General features: G+C 40.7%; 1 protein-coding gene across 1 annotated transcript in view; it reads left to right on the top strand.

Annotated features, from left to right (window-relative positions):
• The window catches only part of LOC130864485 (complement C5), a 103572-nt gene that overhangs the window by 21236 nt on the left and 63472 nt on the right, over nt 1-18864 (top strand). The window contains exons 3-8 of the mRNA XM_057754944.1: nt 2349-2511; nt 4785-4855; nt 8250-8341; nt 10511-10593; nt 16494-16584; nt 17690-17804. Of these exons, the coding sequence (XP_057610927.1) occupies nt 2349-2511; nt 4785-4855; nt 8250-8341; nt 10511-10593; nt 16494-16584; nt 17690-17804 (615 nt within the window). The remainder of the gene's footprint in view (nt 1-2348; nt 2512-4784; nt 4856-8249; nt 8342-10510; nt 10594-16493; nt 16585-17689; nt 17805-18864) is intronic.

The raw sequence follows: 18864 nt of genomic DNA, 5'->3' as shown, positions 1-18864 counted from the left end.
CTTTTGATTGGAGAATTGAGACTATTGACATCCAGAGTTATTATTAAAAGGTGTATTAAGTCCTATTGTGTTGTAGTATTTGGTGCTTTCTATTCCTTAATTTTTACTATTCTAGTGCAGCTTATTCTTTGCTGTGGCTTCATGAATGTGTTCATGTTTCCCTTCCTTGTGGCATCTGTGATGCTGATGAGTTGTCATCATGATGAGATGTGCTTTTGTCAGTGTTATTGTTAGAAAGTTTTTTCTGTCTTCAATGCAAGACTCTTTTGCTGGATACATTGATCTGGTTTGGCAATTGTCTTTCACAACTAAAAATATTTCATTCCATGATCTCTTGGCACCTGGAGATTTTGTTGAAAAATTTGCTGTTACTCTAATGTGTATTTTTAAATAAATGATTCTGTGTTTCTCACTTGTAGCTTTCAATATTGTTTCATTATTCTGTGTACTTAGTGTTTCAAGTATAGTATGATATGGAGAGGTTCTTTTCTGACTTGGTGTATTTGGAATATTAAATGTCTCCTGTGTCCAGAAACCCATTCTGTTCCCTAGATTTGGAGCTGCTACACACTGGCTGTATTGAACATGTTTTCCCCAGATTTCAAGCTTCTCCATTCTGACTGTATTGAATGTGTTTTCCTGACCTTTAGCTTGAACTCTTCTTCTATGCCTTGAGTTACAAAGCTATTTTACTCATTGTGTCCCATAAATGGTGCATGTTCTGTTTCTATTATTATTGTATTATAGTTATTCTCTGACTGCTCTAATTTATCTGTATGTTAAGCCATGTCTTCCACATGATACACTCTATTCTCTATTGGGAAGGCTTTCCCCTGAGTTTTTAAATTTATCTATTAAGGTTTTAACTTTTAAAAATTCAATTTGACTTTTTTACTATTTTTATTGAATTCTTTTCCATGTTTTCTATTGGCATCCTCTTGTCATTCAGCTTTTTATATATATTCTCTTTTAATTCATTCAGAAATTTATTTATGTACTGTTTGAGTTCATTGAACACTCTTATAAACTTAATTTTAAATTCTTGGAATTTTATTTAATTCACATTTGCTAGAACTCATTACTGTGGCTTGGTAATTTTGGGAGGAGTCATGCTTTGAGTTTTTTCATGTCTCTTTTGTTACTTCAATTGGATTTGAGCATCTGGGATTAGGTCATTTTTTAGGTATATTTTAATCATCTGTATTTTTTTCAGTTAAAACATTTCCCCCACTCAAGTGGAACTAAGTTGCAGTAGGGTTAGGCTGTCATTTCTCCAACTCTAGACTGGAGTTAGAGCTCAATGGTTAAACTCTCAGTTCACATTCTGACCAGGAAAAATTTCTATTCCTACTCTAAGAGTAGAATTCTAACTGTAGAAGCTTCTGTCCACATTCAGTCACTTGTCTCAGTGCAAGTATAAACTGCCCCGGATTCTCAGAGTGGGCTATAACAGGGAGGAGCTTGGCCTCTAGAGTGACCCAGCCACTGCTGCCATCAACAGCCAAGAAGAGATGACAGCTATGGCATATGGTATGGTATTTAGACCAGGACTCCTCTCTGGCCAGACTGCAGATCTGATCTTTCTGCCATTATACTTATTGAGTCTCTGGGTTTGGTTTGGTTTTTCTTTTAGACTGTGTTCTCCCCCACATCCATGGGGGGGTGGGGGGTGCAGGTGACTGTGTACATACTTGTGGACAAGTTCAGCTGTGGTTCCTTAGATGTGGTACTTGGTTGCCATCTGCCTTGTTTTCTATGGCAGGGTCTCTCTCTGGCCTGGAATTCCCCAGGTAGCTGAGTCTGGCCATGTAGCAGGCCCCAGGGATCTGTCTCTGCCTGCCATGTTCTAGGATCACAAGGCTGTCCACAACACCCAGTTTTAGTACCATGGGTTTTGAGGTCTTCAGCTCAGGACCTCGTGTTTGCAAGGCAAGTGCTTTACCAGCTGAGCTATATCTTTCCAGCCCCTTTGCAGAGCTCTTAAAGCAAACAAAAGTTTTCCATTGCTGACAGCTGAATTTTCATCATGGCATTAGACGGTGAAGGGCTTGGGCAAAATGAATTTTCTCTTCTAGCTCTTGTGCCATTTTGTTCCTTGATTCCCTTGCTGGTTGACTGGTTTGTTTTTGAGACAAGTCCAAGGGATCTTGAACCTGTGGTCTCTGTGCTTCAGTCTGCAGAGTGCTGGGCTATGCACTTTCTAAATGAAGCAACAGGCAGCCTTCTTTGTTTTTGTGGGTTTTGTTGTTGTTGTTGTTGTTGTTGTTGTTGTTCTAATGAGATCACAGTGGCTTTCTAGTATGCTCTATAACCTTAGGATTATACCCTTTCCATCATTATTCTTACAGATACAGCCCAGTCAGCTGCCTGGAGAACAAAGCCCAGTCTCACATGTGTACCTGGAAGTCGTGTCCAAACATTTTTCAAAATCAAAAAAAATGCCACTAACCTATGACAATGGATTCCTCTTCATCCATACAGACAAACCTGTTTACACTCCAGACCAGTCAGGTAGAGTACAAAGCCCTTCTTTGTGGGGAAACTGGAATTGAGTGAAGACTGGTTTCCACTCTGAAAACACACACACACACAAAATCAAAGCCAGCCCTCACCTCAGTTCCTAATGACTTTTATATTTTCAAATAGCATTTGATTTTTAATTTAAGACTGAAAAATCAAAAATTACAATTGCTGCATTATCAATTATTTCTAAGTAGATAAAAAGCTCCCTAAATATTGCAAAATGTTATTAGAACTTACTCATTAAACAAATAGATTGTATTTCAAATAAAATTTTGACAAAGGAGAAATATTTATTATAGATTCTTGCTGTCATTGACCATGAAACACATAAGAGATGATCTGTAAGACGCGTTGTGGAAGGAGGAAGCGCTGAGGTGACTAATAATCCTACAGGGGAGGGCCAGAGCAAGGGGGCAGAGCAAGGGGGCAGGATCAGCAGCTTCACTGGAAAGCTCTGTGAAGTGCTAACTGTGGTGGTTGTGGGCAGTGCCAAGGGCGACTGTAGCACAGAGGACCTGCTGTGATTGACTCAGGCAGGAAAAGTCTGGAGAAGGAGAGGACAAGCACTTGACTGAAGGAAGATGGCTGGGGTGCGGAGCTGAAGAGATGGTTCAGCACTGGCGCTGTATGTCAGCAACTCTGATCCCAAGAGATCCACCGCCCTCTTCTGGCTTCTGCAGGCACAGCACGCACACAGCACACAAACATACACACCCACACACCTAAAATTCTTTTTAAGGCTGAAAAAAAAAAGATGTTTTTCTTAAAGAAAAGCCGGCCAGGCGGTGGTGGCACACGCCTTTAATCCCAGCACTCGGGAGGCAGAGGCAGGCGGATCTCTGTGAGTTCGAGACCAGCCTGGTCTACAAGAGCTAGTTCCAGGACAGGCTCCAAAACCACAGAGAAAACTTGTCTCGAAAAACCAAAAAAAAAAAAAAAAAAAGCCGTAATCTCTACCCATAAAGATTGGGTCCTCTTCAGCTTCATCATACCTAAAAACAAGTATGACCTCACCTAGCCCTCCTATCACAGAGGATGCTTCATGGAATGAGCACCATTCACGCCACCTACCACTTCAGGTCATCAGACTTGTATAGCAAGGATGGGGTCTGCATCCCAGAGCCCAGGACCTTCCTGGAGGTTAGGGCTTCCCTTGGGAATGGCCTCATTTTTTCCTATCAGGACTTCACTGGCAAAAAAGATATGGTGTTTTCACTTAACCTAGTCATAAAATAATGAAAGAACTTCTTATAAATGTTTCTCCTTTGTTGACAGATAGCAAAATAGAAAAGTTTAAATGCAGCCTCTGGAGCCATAGCTACGGGGGTCAAATCCAAGCATGGGCTGTTACTGACTCTGTGATCCCGTGGGAATTACAGCCTCACAGCCCCATTCCTCATCTGATAAAAAAAAGATACAATTTACCTCATGGAGTTGTAGCGATGATTGATATAAGTGGGTCCCTTCCACGATGGGGAGAGGGTGACATCCCTGGGCAAATGGCTGTGATTTTATAGAAGCAGGGCCAGGAGGAGCAAACCAGTAAGCAGCAGGCCTCTGTGGCCTCCAGGTCCCTGCCTTGAGTTCCGCCCTGACTTCCCTCTGTGATGGAGTGCAACCCGAGAGCTGGAAGCTAAAATAAACCCTTTCCTCCCCCTGTTGCTCTTGGTCATGGTGTTTACCCTGCTCAACTTTGTAACTGAAGATGACATGCTGTCTGAATCAGACTTCCAATTTCCATTAACTCTGATAAAAACACCAGATACTCTCATCAGACCATAACAACCACTTGATAAGTAGGAGAGATACAATTATTTTATGTATGGATGTGTCCCAAAGGTGTGTGTGCACGTGTGTGTGAGTGTGTGTGTATGTGTGCACGTGTGTGTGTGCACGTGTGTGTGTGTGAACTGTATGTTAAATCCAATACAATTTGCTCCTTAAATAAATCCTAGGGTATTCTTTTTCTTTCAATTATATATTTTCATGTATGGATTGTGCATATAGCCTTTTAAAAGAGAATCATCTCATTAAGGATGACTTGAAAAATTTAAAAACTACAAGTTGTAATCCCAGCTATGTGAGAGGCTGAGGCAGGAGGATATCAGTTCAGGTCAAACGAGGCTTCAGGGTGAGCTCAAGTCCAGGCTGATGCGTTTAACAGAACCCTGACTGAAAATTAAAACTGAAAAAATAAATAAATAAAAGACCGAAGCCTGCTTGTTTGCCAGAGTTTCTGATGGTGTCCCTTGTTTTTGCAGTAAAAGTTAGAGTCTACTCACTGAATGACGACTTGAAACCAGCCAAAAGGGAGACAGTCTTAACTTTCATAGTAAGTATTTTATTTCTGTAAATAACCCCTTAACCTTTTTACTGAGGAATCTCCTCCACAATTCCATCCTCACACTACACTAAATCATTTTGATGTCACAAAATGGTTATTAATCATCAGTGTGAATGTAGCATTATAGATTTACACCTTCTATGACAGATATGGAGAAAGCCCAGACAAGCTAAATTACCACGGGAAGGATACTGATCTGCACTGTTGAAATCCGTCCTCCATACCACTTGCTTTTTAAAAGCATGCCCATCAAAAAACGATCAACAGGGATAGAGAGTTGGCTCATTTATTAAGAGTTCTTGTTCTTGCAGAGGACCCAGGATCAATTCCCAGCATCCACATGAAGGTTCACACATTTTCTGGCACCATACATACATCTGATACACAGATGGACATATAGACAAAACATTTATACACACGAAATAATAAAATAACTAAAAAGAATCACTTGACTGTCTGTGATACATAAAAGTTTGATTCGCATGATGTAGTTATTTTTAAGGAACTTAGATTTTAGTGACTGGTGTATAATATGCTCAGCATTTGCCGCCGCTAAGCTGGCGGGTCATGCACAGCAGATGACGTGAAACCAACTTCCACAGTTTCACCTGTCCATAAGTTTATAGTAAACTCTCAGAGGCATTTTTGTGGAGAAATAATTGCTGCGATTGGCCAACTGCTCACTTGTTAACAGTGGTTGTCCAACAAATGACCTATGGGCACATTTTCTCATTCTCCAACAAATTTAGAATGAACATATAAAGGAATGTGTATTAGAGAACAAAACTGTACTAGAATATATGCCAAAATGTGCATTAATGTCTCAAGGATTCTGGAGGAAATACAGTATGAGTAAGCCTGAGTGGTGATACATTCCTTCTCTGGAATGGAGAAGGTCAAGAGTTAGGTCCTAATAAAAGGAGCTGTCATGGGTTCTTCTGAAATAACGAAGGCTATCTATATAGGAGCTAACTAACTTGAGCTAATCTATTGGAAGCAGAAAAAAATTGTCTTAGTTTGGGTTCCTATTGCTGTGATGAAACACCATGACCAGAAACAACTTGGGGAGGAAAGAGTTTATTTGGCTTCCATTTCTACATCATGGTCCATTGCTGAAGGCAGTCAGGACAGGAACTCAAGCAGGGCAGGAACCTGAAGGCTAATGCAGAGGCCATGGAGGGGTACTGTTTATTGGCTTGCTCCTCATGGTTTGCTCAGCCTGCTTTCTTATAGAATCCAGGACCACCAGCCCAGGGATGGCCCCCCACAATGGGCTGGGCCTTCCTGTATCAATCACTAATTAAGAAAATGGCTTGCCTACAGCCAGATCTTACAGAAGTGTTTTCTCAGTTTCGGCTCCCTCTTCTCTGATGACTCTAGCTTGTATCAAGTTGGTATAAAACTAGCCAGCAGCCAGCCCAATGAGAATAGTGTAGATACAAACAAGCACAGTAAATAACTGGCTGACTGAAAGACTTTAATTCCACTGGAAAAGAAGGGGTGAAGGACATGGGCTCTTTATCCTACTTTGCTGTAAGAGAACTTGAGTGGAACTGAATCCTGGCACCAAATGCAAAATAACCAGATGCCAATCATCCATGAAGGAGCTTCCTGGGGTAGGGGCTGAGTCCCAGAGCCTTGGAAAGACGGATGCTTCTTCCTAAGCACCTAGCAAAGGATTTGAGAAAGGGCCATCATTAATAATGATGGGATGAAGAATGGCCAGGAAGACACTTAGCTGTGACTCTGTGGGATCATTCTTGTTCAGCCAAGAAGACACTTAGCTCTGAATCACTCTTGTTCATAACAGGCTTTTGTAAGTTTTCCAATTTGTAATTAAGAAAAACACTCGAAATATCCAGTCATAAATTACGGTCATGGTAGAGTACACAATGTTGAGTTTTCAAGTTAAGACTTACCAGGAAGTCAAAGAATAGATCAAAGTAAGTCCAAAGTTGCTGACCCAAACACAATACCACGTATGGGGAAGATTTATGAGGACCTGCAGTGTGTGTAACCATTTTAAGGATTGTATCAGGGTTAAATTGTGTGTGTGAGTGTGTGTGTGTGTGTGAGAGAGAGACAGAGACAGAGAGAGAGAGAGACAGAGACAGAGAGAGAGAGAGACAGAGACAGAGAGAGAGCTGTTTTGTTAATCCCACAGATCAGAGGAGAAAGGTTGTCAACCCAAATCATCATTACCATATTAATTAAAGCAAGCAATCAATTAAAACGAGATTTTTTTATTTGTGTACACAGGCTGCCTCCTTCTAACGCAGGGTTTGAGAGGCCAACATTGGATGTGAGGAAGACAAGGCCTTTATATAACTCAAGGGTAGGGGGTTTCCAAATGGGATATTTGGTGGCAAAATAGGTGGGATTACAGGAGCAGAACAAGTTAGTCCTGGAGACCTCCTGAAACAAACATGGTCACAAGGTGGACATAGCACAGTAGTAATATATGGTCGTATAACCTTTTGCAAAAAAGGTAGGGTTGCAAGATGGTTATAAACAACTTTTTGAAACAAAAGATATGATTGCCATTCCTTGGTCAGGCAGTTCAGAACCATTTGTAGTTAAGGTTACAGAAGTGGCAGAACTCAATCCTTGAGACAAACAGGAATGAACCTCGTTTGTCTTTACTACAAGATGGTTTTTAAGCCTAAGATGGAGGCAGCCTGGTTCTTCAGTTTAACAAAAGAAAAGTTGGGCTTTTTTTTAATACCAGCTGAGGAATTATTTTGCTTTTGTCCTGTGTATTATTAAAGCCCCTCTTTATTTGGCAGAATGTCACTGTGTAGCCCAGGTTGTCCTTGAATTCACAGTCCTCCTTCCTCTCCTCCCGAGGACTGGGCCTTGCGTTTCTCTCCGTGTCTACTGGAGACAGTGCAGAGAGCTGAGGAGGATCTGAGTCAAGGAAAGTGCCTTCAAATGAACCATGCTTGCCCTTCATAACCTCTGATTTAATATTTACTGAAGACACAGGTGCCTGTGGGAAATGGCTTTTGTAGAGCAAAGATTCTATCGCAGTCAGAAACTTTAAATGTGGGTTCTGTGCTTTGAAAGCTACTAAGGTTTCCCTGGGTCTTCCTAACATTCATGTGGTAAGGTTTAATTCTCAGCTTGGCAATGCGGGAGAGGGGTGGCAGTGGGCATATGTGGGCAGGAATGAGTGAGCTCCAGGTGTTCCCACGGCACTGAATCCCTGGGGCCGTGGCGAGAGCTGAAGGCCATCTCTAGCCACCCAATGCCATTGCCATCCTCTTAGACTCACCAGCTCCCGAAGCCACAAGCCTAAGTAAATCTCCATGTCTTGTAAATTATCCATCTCGGATATTCTTATATAGTGAACTAAAGTGTGAATGTCTGATTCTATTCAAAGGATCCTGAAGGATCAGAAGTTGACATGGTAGAAGAAAATGATTATACCGGAATTATCTCCTTTCCTGACTTCAAGATTCCACCTAATCCTAAGTAAGTAAAAAAAATATTTGTTATTAAGACAATTTTCTCTTACAAGCGCATCTGGGATGGTCGGGGAAGGAGATACACAATCAAATAGAGCCACCTAGTGTTGGCAGGGCACCACAGACCGAAGTGTGGGCAATCTTCAGTCCAGTGAGGCTGCTTCCTGCTAATGAAAAAAAAATATGTATTCTCATTGCTGGGATCCAGCATAGCCCCCCACCGCCCCAGGCACTCAGGAGAGTGAGGCAGGAGGAGCCCATCGTTGGCATGGAAACAGAGATGCCTGCCTGAAACACATACTCACAAACACACACACACTTTCAGTGTGATATTTAGTTACCATGTCACGGTATATTTGAATCACATTGGAAGTGAGCAATGCTCACACAGATGGAGACTTCATTCCTGCTTCCCACGGAGAGCAGCGCAGCCTGTGTAGACAAGGGCATCCACAAACTGCTGCTCCTGAGCGCCATTTTCCCCGTGTGCTCTAAAAAGGGAATTAGGGAAGATGCATTCTCCTGAAGTTTTGATATGAAACTGGGGAGTTTCAATAAACTGGATAATTTTAATCTGTGTGGTTTGTTAGAAATATGCGCTCTGCAGTACAGAGCTGAGCTTCTTGACACTACTGCCGTTTCTCAAGCTTCAGCTGTGCCGTTTGTCCCATGCTGGTGTGCATCACTAGGAGACTCAACTCATACTTTCCCGCCTCAGTGCACGCTTCAGCCTGCCTTCGCACACGCCTCTTCTGCTTTAGTGTGTGATTGACCCTGTCTTTGCACACGCCTCCCCTGCTTTAGTGTGTGATTGACCCTGTCTTTGCGCACGCCTCTCCTGCTATAGTGTGTGCTTCCCCCTATATTCGCACACACCTCCCCTGCTGTAGTGTGTGCTTCCCCCTGTATTTGCACACGCCTCCCCTGCTTTAGTGTGTGATTGACCCTGTCTTTGCACATGCCTCCCCTGCTGTAGTGTGTGCTTCTCCCTGTCTTTGCACACACCTCCCCTGCTTTAGTGTGTGATTGACCCTGTCTCCCAAACTGAGCTTCACCTCATCATCAGGGCAAAAGTTAGCCTTTGCCAAGACGCTGTCCCTGGGTGTGCTCCAATACAGCTCCCTCTCCTCCATTCTCTTTGTGACGCTTGTTTAGATGTCTTTATTTATTTATTTTCTTGTTTCTTTTGGGTTTTATGTTTGCTTGTTTTTGAAGCAGGATCTTACTCTACCTCAGCTTGGCCTGGAATTCACTCTTCACCCCAGATTGCTCACATCCCTGTTGATCCTCCTGCCTCAGTCTCCTGCCAGGGCTGGGTTTACAGACAGGACCTCCCTACCTGCCACAACCTCTGTAGTTTCCAGCTGACTGGAAACTCCCTGCAGGCAGGCAGCCCTTGCCTGAATGACTTGCTGTGCCCCTGCAGGCATTAGAAGAGGTGCTTGATAGACAGTCTTTGAATTAACGCTGATGATCATTGTAACATACACCACGTGGACACTGGCAGCATATTTTCATTTCACATGTGAGGCTGGGTGACTTGGTTTCATCACCTGCTAGCCTACAGAAACACAAGGATTCTGACACATGGACTATTAACTCTAAAGACTGTGACTTGTGTTATTTATTCTTTTTATCCTTTACTGCTTAATCTAGTGCTCAGTAAATATTTTAGAATGGAGGTTATTAACTAAGTAAATGATTTTCCTTTTTAGATAAGCCATACCTAATTTTCGATGATAAATTTATTTATGAGAGCTATAAACTTTATCATTCATATACTTTTTACCTATGTATTACATGTTTCTAGAGACATCACTATGGATTTTGTAATATATCATGTTAGCATCATTAAACTCAAGGATTAAGTAAATTCTGAAGTTATCATCAGCCCTTTGAATCAAACATAATGATTGTATGAAGATAAAATGCATGGAAAAATAATACAATATATGAAAATTATCTAAAATTAATGTATCTAATTAATACTTTATATTATCAAAAGAAAAATACTCAACTATTTCTGTTTATTGCTTTAGATTCTTCCACAAAATATTTACTCAGGCTACACATGTCTATGTATTTAACATCTTGAAATAGGAATTAATTAAATGACCTATGGAAAAATTAGAACTATATAATGACAACTATGTTTTTAAATATTTTGTTTCCATAGGTATGGTGTATGGACAATTAAAGCTAAATATAAGAAGGATTTTTCAACAACTGGAACTGCAAACTTTGAAATTAAAGAATATGGTAAATTCTCCAGTATTATTTTATTATCATAAGGAAGAGGTGTTTTACAGTGCCTTGGAGTGCTGGAAGGGGTGAGGGCAGAGAGACAGTAGTGATGGAGGGGTGAGGGCAGAGAGACAGTAGTGATGGAGGGGTGAGGGCAGAGAGACAGTAATGATGGCTTCTAGCACTTAGTTCCAGTTTGTGCTATCAGTTTTGAAGAAGCCATCCTATCCTCCTGGACCGTGTCCTTCATGACAGAGTTGGAGAAATGTAGTTCCTTGAGGTGCTTGGTTTGTTAGAGTCCTTTCTAGATTTACAGGATAAACAATTTAGAGATAAAGTGAGCGGAGTCCAGTAAGATTCATTTAGAAATTGAACATATTCATATTTTGAGATCGGCCATATTACTGGGGCTATAAATAGCTTAATTTCCCATTTCTTATAGTAGTTTACTCCAGTAGCTTTGTACTGTGTTATAGGACTGAACATCTCTGCTTGAAGCCATTCTTTATTTCCTCAGGTGTATCATATTAAGGGAGATGCGCAGTTAATAGAGGGGACAGGTGACAGATTAAGCTCCCTGTCACTTCTTCTGAGGGACCTCTCTCCCTCCCGTATGTCTGCTGTGCTCTGTTCATATCCAGGTTTTGCTGGTATCTTGCTTCCTGCAGTTGCCTGCATCCATTCTTCTCACGGGGCTTACTGGCAAACCACAGCAGCCTCCTCCGGCATTGTGGGTTCTCAACTGTCTCACTTGGTATTAGTCAAGTAATCTCAAAATGAAATCATAGTGTTCACACTGGCGAGAGCCTAGTGACAAGCTCTTCATTACCCTTAAAATGAACTCTAAGTCTTTAGGTTGAGCTGGCCCCTAACTGCCTCTTCTTTGCCTAATTTTCCACAGCCTTGGGAATGTTACCAATGGTGTTTCCCATTTCCCTTCCTTGCCCAGTCAATTCCACTCATGCCTCAGTCTAACATTCATTTACTTGGAGAAACTTTCTTTGAATTTGTTTCTGATACAGGACTCAGAACCCCTTCCCCTTTGTACACGTCAGTACAATTAATACTTATCCTGTTGCAGTTTGATTACTGTTGTGGTAATAAAATACTGTCCTGGTTAGGGTTACCATTGCTGTGGTCAAACAGCATAGCCAAAGCAACTTGAGGAGAAAAGGGTTTATTTAGCTTCCATTTCCACATCCATAGTCCATCACTGAAGTAAGGCAGAACAGAGCAGGAACCTGGAGGCAGGAGCTGATGATGCCGAGGCCACGGAGGGTGCTGCTTACTGACTCGCTCCCCATGGCTTGCTCAGCCTGTTGGTTTGCCTTGTCCAACTTTGATGTTATGGTTTTTATCTTGTATATTTTATTTTGTTGTTTTGTTATTATCTCTTAGGAGTCTGTTCTTTTCTAATGAGAGACAGAAAGGAAGTGGATCTTGAGGGCCAGGAAAGAGGAGAGGAACTAGGAGAAGTATAGGAAGGGGGCACTGTAATCAGAAAGGAATCTATTTGTAATAAAAAGGAAGCATTTTAACCAGCAAAGTACTATGGCCAGAAGAAACTTAGAGGAGGGAGGGTTTATTTGGCTGATCTTCCCAGTCACAGTTCCTCACTGAGTGCAATCAGGAACCTAAAGCGAAACTGCAGAAGAACACTGCTTACTGGATTGCTCACAGGCCCATGTCTAGATAGCTTCCTTTTAGGGCCCATGACCACCTGTCCATGGAATAGTGCTGCCCACAATGGGCTGGTACATCAGTTAGCAATCAAGACAACCCTCCACAGACATGCTAGCACCTGAGTTTACAACAGCACATAAATACTGGATGGATTGTATCTATTGATGAAAGAGAAATACTAAATAAACCCTCATGCCTGGTGGTGGTGGAGCACGCCTTTAATCCCAGCACTTGGGAGGCAGAGGCAGGCAGATCTTTATGAGTTCAGGGTCACCCTAGTCTACAACAGCTAGTTACAGGACAGGCTCCAAAGCTACAAAAAAAAAAAAACAAAAAAAAACTTGTCTTGAAAAACAAAACAAACCCTGCATTTTCCTTTCCCATTTTCAATTTGATAAACACTCATTAAAGAAACACTATGTTTAAGACTTACAAGAAAGATAAGAGGAAAAGATAGACAGACAGACAGATGACAGATAGATAGATAGATAGATAGATAGATAGATAGATAGATAGATAGATAGATAGAGACAGATACACAGAAACAAAGATAATTCTTGTTCTGTTTTAAAAAACTGATATTTTACCAGAGGAAATAATCTATTGTCCATAATATACACTATAATCAAAACATAAACCAAGTGATTTTGGTATATCAAGCCTAGATCCACTTTGATTTGGAGAGAGAGACAGATTATCAGAGATATCATTGTTGTTGTTGATGATGATGATGATGGAGATGATGATGGGGATGGGGATGATGATGGTGATGGGGAGGATGATGATGGTGATGATGATGATGATGATGATGATGATGATGATGATAATGATGGAGATAATGATGATGGAGATGATGATGGGGATGTGGATGATGATGGTGATGGGGATAATGATGATGGGATGATGCAGATGATGATGGGGATGATGGGTGTGATGGGGAGGATAATGATGGGGATGATGATGGGGATGATGAGGAGGAGGAGGATGGAGATAATTATGGGGATGATGGAGATGATGATGAAGATTATGGGGATGTGGAGGATGATGATGATGGAGATGTTGACTGGGATGATGGAGATGATGATGGGGATGATGATGATGGGGATAATGATAATGTGGATTATGATGGGGATGATGATGATGGGTATGATGGAGGGATGATGAGCATGAAGTTGATGATGATGACGGTGATGATGATGATGATGATGATGATGATGATGATAATGATGGAGATAATGATGATGGAGATGATGATGGGGATGATGATGGTGATGATGATGAATGTAGGCGAATAATGCTCATTCATTTCCCAGCCACTCAGACCCAAAATAATCACACAGAAGCTATATTAACTAAAACACCACTTGGCCTATTAGCTTAGGCTTCTTATTAACTATTACATCTTAAATTAACCCATTTCTATTATTTTATATATTGCCATGAAGCTTGTAGTTTACTGGTAAGGTTCCAGTATCTGTCTCCTTCAGCAGCTACATGGTGTCTCTCTGACTCCATCTTCTTTTCTCCTCTGTATCTGCTTGGAATTTCTGCCTTGCTCTATTCTGCACTGCCACATTCCCAAAGCAGTTTCTTTATTAACCAATGGTAATAAAATATACTCACAGCATATAGAGGGGAATCTCACATCACCTCCCCTTTTTCTAAATAAAAAAGGTTTTAACTTTAATATAGCAAGATTGTACACAACAAAACAGTTATCAAGCAAGAATTATAGTTACAATATTTAGTCTATTTGACAAATTAAGAAAAATACTCTGTCATTTACCCTGTTTTGTGAGTCTAAAGTTTTATACCTAATCCATCTTTTATAATTATAACTATCTTTCCTCAACTCCATCAAAGACTCCAGAAGGATATAAAATACCTATGTAAACAATACGTGCATTGTGAGCAACTTCCAAACTCTAGAATTGAGAAAGACATCTCTCTGCCTAGATAGTTCTTGTGTAATGTTAGTGCATTCATCTTCAGCTTATAGGCCATAGTTTCTGGCAAATGTTTTTATGAAGCAGGAAAATTGAAAATCTCTTATGCCTTGTATTGGCAAAGTTCATCTGTTGCTTTCTTCTGTGTCCTGCAAAAATTCTATCAATTCTCTCATGAAGCAGGAATTCCAAATGACTATCTCACCCTCTTTTGACAAGTTCATCAATAATTTTTCTATGGGTCCTTCATATTTAGTTCATACAGCATAGCATCAAGCAGTCCAGGCAAGAGCAGTTTTTGCACAAATGGCTAACCAACTCCATAAGGAGTCTTTTCAATTCCCATCATCCTCTTGAAGTAGGATGGTGCTGCCAGGAGCAGATGTGTCTCATTGTCATGGAAAGTCTAAGTTCTTAAAACATTTAAATGTCATATTCTGTAAGTCTTTGGAAGGTTTGAAGAATACTATCCATCTGAGATATATCTCTATATATCTAGAAAACCTCATTAACATGACTGCAAGCTTGACTATTGTAGATTACTATCTATTAACATGTATTTCTTAATTATATATTACATTTTTTAAAGAACTGCACAAACACAATAATTTAAACATGAGAAGAAATATACATATAACAAAATTGTTATAAAATTTGTATTAATAGACCAAGATCCATACCAATGCAAATCTCTATAGCCTATCTGCCTTTAAATGTAAACAAACATTTATAAACAATATTTGGGAACTTGGGTACAGTTCTCTTCAAACTGCTTCCTCATTTTTGTTGGGCAAAGTATTTTAAAGGGTTCACAGAGACCTTTCAGGGGGTCTTGGTCCATCAAACCACATTAGTCTGGAAGGAACCCACAGATTCTCATCCTCTGTGGAAATAAAAGCAGAACCTCTTTTCCAAAGCAATATATCCTTAGACACAAATTTTGAAGTCAAGATACCTTTAAAGTGTATATGTTGGTTTATCTTAGCAGCCCCCAGAATCAAATATCTCTCTGTGTTTAGCTAATTCACAGTCAAAAAATTCAAAGAAAACACAATAATATATACATAATCCAGACTCTCTGTGTATATTCTATCTTTACATGGCTTATTTTTCTTACTCCATTACTTTTTTACAAGTTTAATATTTATTTTATTATCTTTACTCCTTTCATTTATTCTTTACTCTTTTATATTATAATTGTTTATCCTCTTTTTCTTTTCTCTCCCAAGCCTAAGTATAATTATACAACACTGTAACCCACTTAGAGGTCTTTTTTTATCTAAATCTGTCTTTATTGTGTGCATATCTGCAATTATTTTCTGAACAGAAATGTCTTTTTTTAATGTAAACAGGCATGGCTAGGACCAACTCTGCAGCCCTGCCTGTTGACTCTGCCCAGTCCAACATGGCAGAGTCATGCTCACTGCTTCTGACAGCCATATACACCACCCCAGCTCAGGTTCACAGTGAGTCTGTGTCACCATTAAGCAATTTGTAACACACAGCTCACAGACACCATTTAAGTGCTCAGCCTCCTTAAAGAGTCAGAGCTATTTGTTCAACTAGCAGAAACCAGGAAACCCTCCCCTAAAGAAGCCGCACAGTCTTTGCTGTCAATGCTGAGTCAGGAAGACCTCTCTTAAAGGAGCCGCTGAGCCCCTGCTTTCCTCCAGCAAACGGACTCATCCAGAAAAAAAAAATGCAGCTACCAAGAAGCTGTGTTAAACTCTGTTTTGTATCTAGAATTTCTATCTAAACTCTCTCAGGTTTTATGTGGATGTAGTTGCCCACATGGGTGCCATTCTTTGTGTGAGATCTGCTCATTTGTTTCCTGGCCACCCAGACCCAAAATAATCACACAGAAACTGTATTAATTAAAACATCACTTGGCCTATTAGCTCGGGCATCTTATTAACTAACTCTTACATCTTAAATTAACCCATTTCTATTATTTTATATATCGCCATGAGGCTCATGGTTTACTGGTTGGTTCCAGCGTCTCCTTTGGCAACTACATGGTGTCTCTCTGACTCTGCCTTCTTTTTTCTTCTATCTCTATTTGGAATTCTCACCTTGCTCTATTCTGTGCTGCCACAGACCCAAAACAGCTTATTTATTAAACAATGATAATAAAACATACTCACAACATACAGAAGGGGGTCCCACATCAGATGGAGATGCTTTATTAATGCTACCAGTTATCTGCCTAGAAAGTACAGATGTCTGATGTGCTTCGGGGCCCATTCTGGCTAAATGATAACACCATCTCTTCATTTCTATTTCCAGTCTTGCCACGTTTCTCTGTTTCAATAGAGCCAGAAAGTAACTTCATTAGTTATAAGAACTTTCAGAACTTTGAAATCACTGTGACAGCCAGGTAAGAACTTTTTCGGTTAAGTTACATTAGTTCTGGTTCTAGCTCTCAGAATTTTCCTTAGGTGACCTGTGACTTACGGTGTTCCATGACTTTGGGGATGAACTGAGACTTCATGCTGACTGCTCTGTTTGCCTATCCTGATGTCAGCTTTGAAGGCAGAAAAAAAAATGTACCCAAGATTAAATGTCCTCAGTGTATGTATTCATAAACACATATCTTAGTCAGCCTTTCTATGCTGTGAACAGACACCATAACCACAGCAACTCTTATAAGGACAGCATTTAATTGGGGCTGGCTTACAGTTCAGAGGTTCAGTCCATTATCATCATGGTGGAAGTATGGCAGTGTGCGGGAGTCCATGGTGCTGGAGGAGTAGTTGAGAGTACTACAATTTGTAGACAACAGGAAATTAACTGAGATACTAGGTGGTATCCTGAGCATAGGAGACCTCAAAGTCCACCCTCACAGTGACACACTTCCTCCAACAAAGCCACACCTCCTAATAGTGCCACTCCCTGTGAGCTTATGGGGGCCAATTACATTCAGACCACCACACAGCACGATTTAGGGTATGGAGACTGACACAAAAGGTTCCACTTATTATCTTATCTCTAATATAATACTTCATTTAATTCTTTGAAAATTAAATGCATGCATACAATGTCATTTAATTATATTACCCACCCCACTTTTCTCTGGCCAAACTGGAAATATGCATCCCATTTCTGCTTCCTGGACTGCCCAAATGATAGGATCCACAGCCACATGCTCCTATCTCCATGAGCTCCACCCTCTTTCCTTGCCACAGTGGATACTCCCTTTTTAAGTCATGCAGCCTTGAGCTACCCTTTTTTTAAGAAAGGTTCTCACTATGTAGCCCCTAATGGCCCAGAGGTCAATATGTCAACAAGGCTGACCTTGAACTCAGAGTGCTGGGATTAAAAGTCATATTTTTCTTGCTGTGACCATCTAGGGGTGGAATACAACAGTGGGTAGACATATATTATGTGCCTTATATAATTTAATATTGTTAAATTTTTTTCCGAAAATATATATATCTATTATAACGATGTTAAGAAAACAACTTTCTGTTCTTGTTTGACAGATATTTTTATAATAAAGTAGTCTCCGATGCTGAAGTGTATGTCTTTTTTGGGTTGAAAGAAGACATAAAAGAGGATCAGAAGGAAATGATGCAGAAGGCAATGCAAGTCACAAGGGTAAGATGTTTGCTGAGACTTCAAAGACAATGTGAGGAGGGATAGTCACCTGCAAGCCCTCTAGTTCAATCCCACATCTGTACAGATGTGGACAGTGAGGTTAAAATTCTCAGTCAGCGTCTATTGCCCTTCAGATAAATCTCCCCTTTCAAACCCTATGGCAAGCTGACTACAGATATGAACCATACTGGCAACCCCTGGGCTGGATTGAGGGATTGAGGGATTGAGGGACCCGTTTCAACAAGCAAGGTGGAAGAACAGTCCAGTATGATACTTGGGCCTTTACATATACATGCACCCGTCCTTGCCTGTTTGTTCACAAACATGCAAAAATATGTATACACACATGCTCATACAACAAACAGAACATACATGCATGCATGCAAACCAGAAGCAAAGAAAATAAACACACAGCCCCTTTTTTGGCATCATTCTCCCCAGACAGCTAACATCATGCCGTCTCTTTCCCTCCTTGACTCAGCAGTCTCATTGTCTCCAAGTCTTCCCCTCCCCTCCATGCCTTCCTTTCTCTTCTGAGCCTAATTCCTTCTCGTTCTTTGTTTTTCAAACACAGTCCCCTTTTCTTTGGTCATAGCCCCTGGCCACCCAAACACAGTTAGTCGGCCATTCAATGTATTCCTGTTAATCCCAACAGAGAGAATAAGACCACTACCACAGTTTGAGTCAAATTTGAACCAAGCTTGATTTTCATTGGAGTGCACCCAAGACTGGGCCAGCGGCTGCCTCCTAAGCTGGTTAAAGACAACAGCACCGAATCCATCTCTTGGGCCTCTTTTAAGGGGTAAAATCAAGAGTAGTTTTACAAAAGAGAGACAACGGGGCAATAAGGAAATAAAAAAATAACTAAAAAATCATGTGGTCACCCACGGTGTGATTAGGGAGGGGTCAGGGAGGGTCAGGAAGAGTCAAGGGGGGGTAAGGGTATTATAAAAAACAAATCAAGGTCATGGGTTGGGGAAGGTCAGGTTCCAGGAAACAGAGAGAAACTCAACTCTCACAGTAAATAGAAACTTATTTTTTAAAATACAGCATAATGTCT

The sequence above is a fragment of the Chionomys nivalis genome, chromosome 22, assembly GCF_950005125.1.
Source record: "Chionomys nivalis chromosome 22, mChiNiv1.1, whole genome shotgun sequence".
Taxonomy (NCBI): domain Eukaryota; kingdom Metazoa; phylum Chordata; class Mammalia; order Rodentia; family Cricetidae; genus Chionomys; species Chionomys nivalis.
The sequence above is the reverse complement of the archived record's forward strand: the minus strand, read 5'-3'. Positions and strand labels throughout refer to the sequence as shown.